This window comes from Phaethon lepturus, unplaced genomic scaffold (genome assembly GCF_000687285.1).
Source record: "Phaethon lepturus isolate BGI_N335 unplaced genomic scaffold, ASM68728v1 scaffold3019, whole genome shotgun sequence".
Classification (NCBI taxonomy): domain Eukaryota; kingdom Metazoa; phylum Chordata; class Aves; order Phaethontiformes; family Phaethontidae; genus Phaethon; species Phaethon lepturus.
The window spans coordinates 13,056-20,436 of NW_010564000.1; the positions used below are offsets into that span (position 1 = coordinate 13,056).

The window sequence follows — 7,381 nt, forward strand, 5'->3', positions numbered from 1 at the left end:
AACATGTAGATGAAAGCAGTATTATGAACTGCCTGCTCCATGTCATCCTGAGCAGTATTTATAAATGTAAGTAACACCCATCAGTTCTGATTTGTATAGTATATGTGGCTTTCCTCCCCCTTTTTTTTATATATGGACAAAACAACAAGGACTTGAGAATTTTTTTTATTACAACTTTTCTCCTTATTTGTTCTTGGTACTGGGGTCTCTTGAGGGCAAGTTCTCATGCAGGCCACAATGTTTTTTTTAAAGTACATACTGTCTCAACATATGGTGCTTTGCCTAATAGCAATAACAAGAATTAGTCTGCTAATTCCTAGTAGGAACTAGTACTGTTCATTTATACTTGACCTGATACCTAGCATTTCAAACTAGGCGCTCTGTTATCTTCACTTGAGGAATGGAAATACTTTTTATCATGAGTTGTCCACTTGAGGCTGGTCTCTAATTATGCTAGGAGTTTAGAGGCTGTAGAACAAATTGAAGTAGCATAAAAATCCAGGAGATTGTTGCTGCTTAAAATTATCACAGTTGATATTTAGCTTTTGCACTGTAGAATATTGTCTTACCTATATTTTTCTATGAAGGACGGATGCTGAATTAAGACAGACTCTGGAAGAATTGTCTGAAAAGCTCACTGAGTCCCAAAGACAAGAAACGGTAAGTGTGACTAACATGAAAAGATGATTTATATTTAGTATTCTAAGCAGGATGTGGGCTTCTAGTTTAATGTATGTGTGTTGGTAATCAGTACCACATGTTAGTACGTATATCTGAACGTCATCTTATCTAGGCTACTATAATGTTACCCTTCCATAATGAAATCAGCAGGACAAGTTTTATATTTCAGGTACTTTTTTAAATTGAGTGTTTTTCTGTTTCAAAATTCATGGTCTTGGAGAAAGCTGCTTTTAAACTCTGAACGTTGGTTTGAATGCTATCATATTAGTTGAATAGACCTTTTGAAAGATGCGGGCTTTCCCATGTTATGATGATGAATAATAATGTTTCCTTTTCCTTCTTCCCTCCCTCCCTTCTTCCCTTCCTGTCCTTTTAAATCCTTATCATCTGTGCAGCATAATGAGAGGATTCTCTTTGGGCTGCAATCTTCTCTGAAGGCTTTGTGACAAATGTAACAAAAAAGGCAGGATAGCTGTGATAGTCTCTTCTATTTTGTCTCCTGTATCTGCTGGTAGCAGACTAACTGCAGTCTATATCACTTAAATATGAAAGAGATTCGCTATTGAGATGGAAGTCAAACAGTGTATTGCTATAGGAGTAAGAGAAGTTGAGAATCTCCCCAGTAATTAGGAGGTAGGTAGTTCTTGACACAGAAGACTTGAGTGTGTACTTTATGTAAGTATTAATGTGGTATCAGCAGCAATGCTGACTTTCAGAGCAAGTGTTGTGTGTCTGTATTTTCCCATAGGTGATGGGGATTTTCCCATCTTGTCCTAAAATTGCATGAACTGCAATTTTGCAGTTCAATTCAAGTGAGTTCAAAAACTCAACACTCTGTTAAGACCTTTAGTGTTTGTTGCTAATAACAATATTGTTGGCACAGGCCACTTGTTGGCACCATCAGACCTAATAATTGTACTTTTGTAAGTTCCTGACTCTAGATAAGTTGGACATACTGTCTTATTGGACTTATTATATAAGTTGGATTCAAGAGACTATAATCTATCAGTACCAGTTATGTGCTTGATATGATAGAATCCACCAGTGGAGGAAGACTTGCCTTGTCAGCCTTCCTAGAAAATTATAACAGGCTGTCTTAAAATGTTAGCTCTGCTTTCTCCTAATAGCCTGGTAGGATAAAATACATTTATCTGATAAAGAATTCTTGATACTTGCAAAACCATGGGTTTTTCTTGTTGTGGCCTACTTTTCAGTATACTTTTTTGTTTTTCATGTACCAGGAAATTAGCAAACTCAGTAAGTTTTAACCAAGATGATTCTTAAGAAAATAGCTGCTACAGCTGGCTACACTCCAACTCTTCAATGCCTTTCAATGAGAGAAACAAACCTTCCTCCTCAATCCTCTGGAGTGCTGGCAGCCACTGTCTTTTCATTAATGAAAGAAATAACTAGCTCTTTGTGACCTCCTGTAGTAGGATTTCAAGTTTTGAAATTGAATGCTACAACTTTTGACCTGAGAGAAGCAAAAAATGAGAGATACGAAGTGTAACAAGGAAGCCTTCTGTAGTGTGTTAATGATAAGGGGAATACCAGAATAATAAGTTTCTTAGTTGGGAGAGAACTTTATCATCTGATAAAGCTATGAAAGCTGAAGTCTTTAATGACCTTCTTATAGTGAAGACGCAAATGCTGCAGGAAGCTGCCGTGAGATGGCTTTCATGTGTAGGACTAGTAAGACTTCAGCTGGAATATTCTGCTCACTGCTGCGTATTATCTTTAGGAAGAATATTGGCCGAATGGAGAGAAGATTGGAAAGAGGAGAGGAAAAAAGAAAAGGGGGGAAAATAAAAAAGGCCACTCTTTCAAAGACTTCCTTGAAAGGTTGAAACAACTGCTGGCATTCAATTTGCAGAAGAAATATGTAGGTAGGAAAGATCTAGCTATATATGATAAATGGTCAGAAAGAGGTGGTTCTGTGAACAATATTAGACTAGAAAGGCATCTAATGATAATCCTGCACAATACCAGTCTAATCACTTGTGGCTTGCGAGCTTTTTGGTGTGGAAGTGATCTCTGTACTTTCTGTACTTAGTAATCCCTCTGGGATTTCTTTTCTGGAACTTGTCCAGTCTTTGTTGTAGCGTGCATATCTTTATCATCTTACTTGCCCTCTTGCCCTATAGCAAGGATTTCTCTGGATAGATTACCTACTGTGAGAAGAGCTGCCACTTTTGTGGCGGTCTGCTTTTTTTGGTTATGGGGGGTGTGTGTGTGTATTTTGTATGTTTTTGTTGGTGTATTTAGTTTGTTTTTTTTGTTGGCTTTTTTTTCTTGTAGTTTTTTTTTTAATCTAACTTCTCTTTCATCCCTAATTTTCATTGGAGGAGGTTGCTCAGTTTTTTCAGAGACTTTTCAGAGGATTCGCTTTCTCTTCAGGCTGAAGACTTCTGACATGCTTAATCACTCTTGCATCCAGGCAATTCCATGCCACTGAAAAAGCCTAGTGGTAGCAACATTCTGCTTCTTTACTTGTGCTCTCTGTTACTACCTGTGGATCCTTTGTCCTTATTCAAAGCCTAATGATCTACTGTTACACTGATGAGGCTGGCAGCATGGGTGAGAAGTGATAAATGCAAAAGAGGGGGAATTTAGTATGGATGTTAAGAATAAAAATAACTCTAATGATGAGCATAGCAAAGCATGATATTAGAATGTGTGTAGAAACGGTGGTTTGTTATTGTAGATTTTTGAGATCCTTTCGTACCTGTCTGTGTTTATGAATTCTAATGACATTAGTTCAGAATTGTTTTCTCATTGGTGAAAGTGAGTTGGGTAGGAGGAAATACTTTTTTCCTCACAACTTCCTTATGCAAAGTTGTGCAGGAGCTTTTGTTTTTAGTGTCTTTAAAGCTTTGCTTTGGAGTGTTTGTTTATCACCTCCAACATTGCCATCCTTGTATTTATATTCTAATGTGTGATTCTTGGAGATAAATTGTCAACTTGAAATCTTGATAATTTGACTACCATGAGTACATGGTAGAAACATTCTTTTCAGTTTGCTGTCCTTAAGTCTTCATTTCTGTAGGGTCGTATATCTAAATTCTTACAGCTGTACTGTTCAGTATATTCAGTACTGTTTGAAAGTTGTCTCTATATAGATGTGTGGTCGTGAAAGTCTAATGTTCTGAGTCACTAGTTCAGAATTTATTTTTATTAGAGGTTATGGTTCTTAGAGCTTTTTGATGGTGAATCTGAATACTTTTTTTTAAGAGCCACACAACACAATCAATGCACATTAATTTTACCTTTAAAAGGAGCCTTTCCACCCCAGTATAGAAACCAGGGGATATCTGAGGTGGTGACACAGGCATAGTTGGATGCCTGTTTCAAATCAAGCACTCTCCATGGACTTGTACTTGAGAATCTATGTGTGGTTTTGATATAAAGACTGCAGGTTCTACAGCTCTCTAGCAAAATCTTTTATCTAGATATTTTGTGAGATTCCTTTTTTCTTGAAAAGGGTATGAATGTTTGCTAGAGGAATGTCCATATAGACTTATAAACAATTGAAAGGAAGTTTACTTACTTTATGGTTATGGCTCTTGGATATTTTGTTGCAATCTCCTGGTATAGAAGTACATCTCAAATAGCACAAGAAGCTCATCTTTATGCATAAAAAGCAACTAAACTGAAGCACAGATTTGTTCAAAATAAGTAGATGCTTAACTGAGATGGAAATTAGAAAGTTAGTGTAGGCTGTGTTTGTGGAAAAAGACAGCAATGTCACGTGAAATGGGTGTCACGTGGAGTTATTGTGGTTACGATATCTCAGAGAGCTAAGATTATTGTTGGATAAGGAACTATCCTTCAGAAGATCTGATACAGGGATTTTTGGCACTGCACAGGTGACTTGTAAAATGTATATCACACATTATCAGTTGTCATGAGGGAAAAGTTTAATGCTATGTGACATCTGTGAAAGAAGTTTGCTATTTTTGTGATTTTAATACTTCTGTTTCAAGTCTGCATTGATAATAAGATATCATAATAAGAAAGACAACAAAAATCTGTTGAAGTAGATTTCAGTCAGCAGGACTTGTGCACTAGAAATAACAGTGGAAAGCTGAAAAACAGGAGAGAAATTCAAGAAGTAGGATGCTGCTTTTTGTAGATTAAGCAACCAGCATCTTCAACAAGATTATATTTAGTTGTGTGACTTAAATGTCACCCTGATTTTAAACAGGACGTTCTCTTTGTGTTTAATTGGTGGTGGGGGAACTTTTTGATAGCCTAATCCATTTTCATAGATTTTGCTGCTACCTGGAAACCTTGCACAGACACACAGCTCTTAGTGTCATGATTATCATTCAGGTAGTCTGTGTTGCTGAAAATGCATCCTGGAAATGACTTTCTAATATATTGTGAATACAATAGTTTAGTGCTAGCATTTCATGTCATTATGTTATACTTCCATATTCTTTGTACTGTTCTTCAGTGAATCATTCATCTACACTATGGCTTTTGATAAGATCCAGAGGACATGATACATACTCTTATGGTAGAAATCTTGTTCTGAGTCAGGGTCAATTGGGGTAAAGGAAGAGAAGTGAATTTTAAAGTTTATCCTGCATGTGCTAATTAATGAGTTAACACTTAACTGCTTCTAATTTTTCTTTTTTTTTAATCCCTATAATTGTGTGTCACAGGCTCTATGACAAACTGAGGAAGATCAGAGAGGCTACAAAAACAGGGAACATGATTCTTGTGGGAGATAATGTCTATACCAGTGTAGACTAGGTAAATATTATGTTGGGGGAACTACGTTTTTAGGTGGTATGTTAATTGCTTTGTGGAGCAAATAAGCAGAAATGTTACAGAAGGAAAAAACAAACAGTTATTTGTTGCAAATAAGAGTCCTATGCATGGTGCTTTACCTGTGAAATATTTAACTTGTAACAATGACCAAAACAAACTTACATTTGGCATCCCTACTGGAGCAAAAAAGATAAACCTCTTAGAATAATGCTTGGTTGCGAAAAGAGTTACACAAAAATAAAGAAGCTTCTTAGAAAAATGTTAGGGAATGAAGAGGGTAGAATATTTCCAGACAGTGTGGAAGTGATCTGAATATGCTACAGTAGTGGCTTCAAGTAAATGCATTAAAAGACATATAGTATGGTATAACTACACAAGGTAAAAAAGGAGTCCTTCCTTTTTAAAAAAGGTAAAAAGGAGATGAAGGGATTGAGAGCAGCCCTGCCGAGAAGGACTTGGGGATACTGGTGGATGAAAAGTTGGACATGAGCTGGCAATGTGTGCTCGCAGCCCAGAAGGCCAACTGTCCCCTGGGCCGCATCAAAAGAAGCGTGGCCAGCAGGTCGAGGGAGGTGATTCTGATGCTCTGCTCCACTCTGGTGAGACCCCACCTGGAGTCCTGCGTCCAGCTCTGGAGCCCTCAGCACAGGAAAGACATGGACCTGTTAGAGAGGGTCCAGAAGAAGGCCACAGAAATGGTCAGCGGGATGGAACACCTCTCTTTGAAGAGACTGAGAGAGTTGGGGTTGTTCAACCTGGAGAAGAGAAGGCTCCGGGGGACCTTGTTTCAGCCTTCCAGTACTTGAAGGGGGCTTACAAGAAAGATGGGGACAGACTTTTTAGCAGGGCCTGTAGTGATAGGACAAGGGGTGATGGTTTTAAATTAAAAGAGAGCAGATTTAGACTAGAGATAAGGAAGAAATTTTTCACAATGAGGGTGGTGAGACAGTGGAACAAGTTGCCCAGAGAGGTGGTAGCTGGAAACATTCAAGGTCAGGTTGGACAGGGCTCTGAGCAACCTGATCTAGTTGAAGATGTCCCTGTTCCTTGCACGTGGGTTGGACTCACTGACCTTAAAAGGTCCCTTCCAACCCAAAGGTTCTATGACGCTATGAAAATGTCATAGTATCACTAGTTAAAAAGATGATTGAATTAGGAAGGGTGCTCAGGGGAGATAACATCTGTGGAGAGGGTGGGAGAAGGAATGTATTAGGTTTTTTGCATCTGTCTTCACCAGGGAGACTATTGGTAGGTTCCGACATAGAAATACATCAGAAGATTGGCCTCAGATTTGGAGGGACCAGTATTGGGAGTTCTGCTATTCCATAGCATAAATGATAAATAATTTGGAAAACATAGCGATAACTGACCCAGTTTTTGATAGTGTGATGATGCTACATTTTCCAAAATGGAGAAGGTAAGTGTACTGCATTCCAGGAAGTCTTATTGCTAAACATGGCTAGGACATGAATGTGACATAGTGGCTTTTCCAGAGAATGCAGAGGAAGCCACAAGTGATGGTACTTGGTTCTTTTGCACTGTTGCAAGGTTCAACATAATGGAGAGCATGCAAGTCCATAGCAAATTAGGCTCTGCCTTCTTTTCCCACTCTCTTCCCTTACCACTTGAACACTTCTGGGTTTGTGTCACCCTACAAAAACTTGTATCCTGGTTATCTAAATCCTTGTACAAGAATTTTCATGTTTTTCCCATATTATGCTTCTTCACCATGATACATCTCCAAAGTCCCATGACGCTTTCTTTGCATCATTCTGACTTCACTGCTAGCTTTATTTTCTTATACTTCCAACCTAATATTTTTTCACAATGCTAAATAGGCTAATACATAATTTCACAGTAAATGCATGTACTTTGCTGACAGCCAAAACAAAGGAATAAAGGCTGAGTTCTCCCTGTTTCCCTA

General features: G+C 38.1%; 1 protein-coding gene across 1 annotated transcript in view; it reads left to right on the forward strand.

The window, feature by feature from the left end:
* Positions 1–7,381, forward strand: part of CEP128 (centrosomal protein 128kDa) — a gene marked incomplete at its 3' end in the record, with an annotated part of 56,126 nt that overhangs the window by 9,142 nt on the left and 39,603 nt on the right. Inside the window, exon 6 of the mRNA XM_010294710.1 lies at positions 588–660. Coding sequence (XP_010293012.1) covers positions 588–660 — 73 coding nt within the window. The remainder of the gene's footprint in view (positions 1–587; positions 661–7,381) is intronic.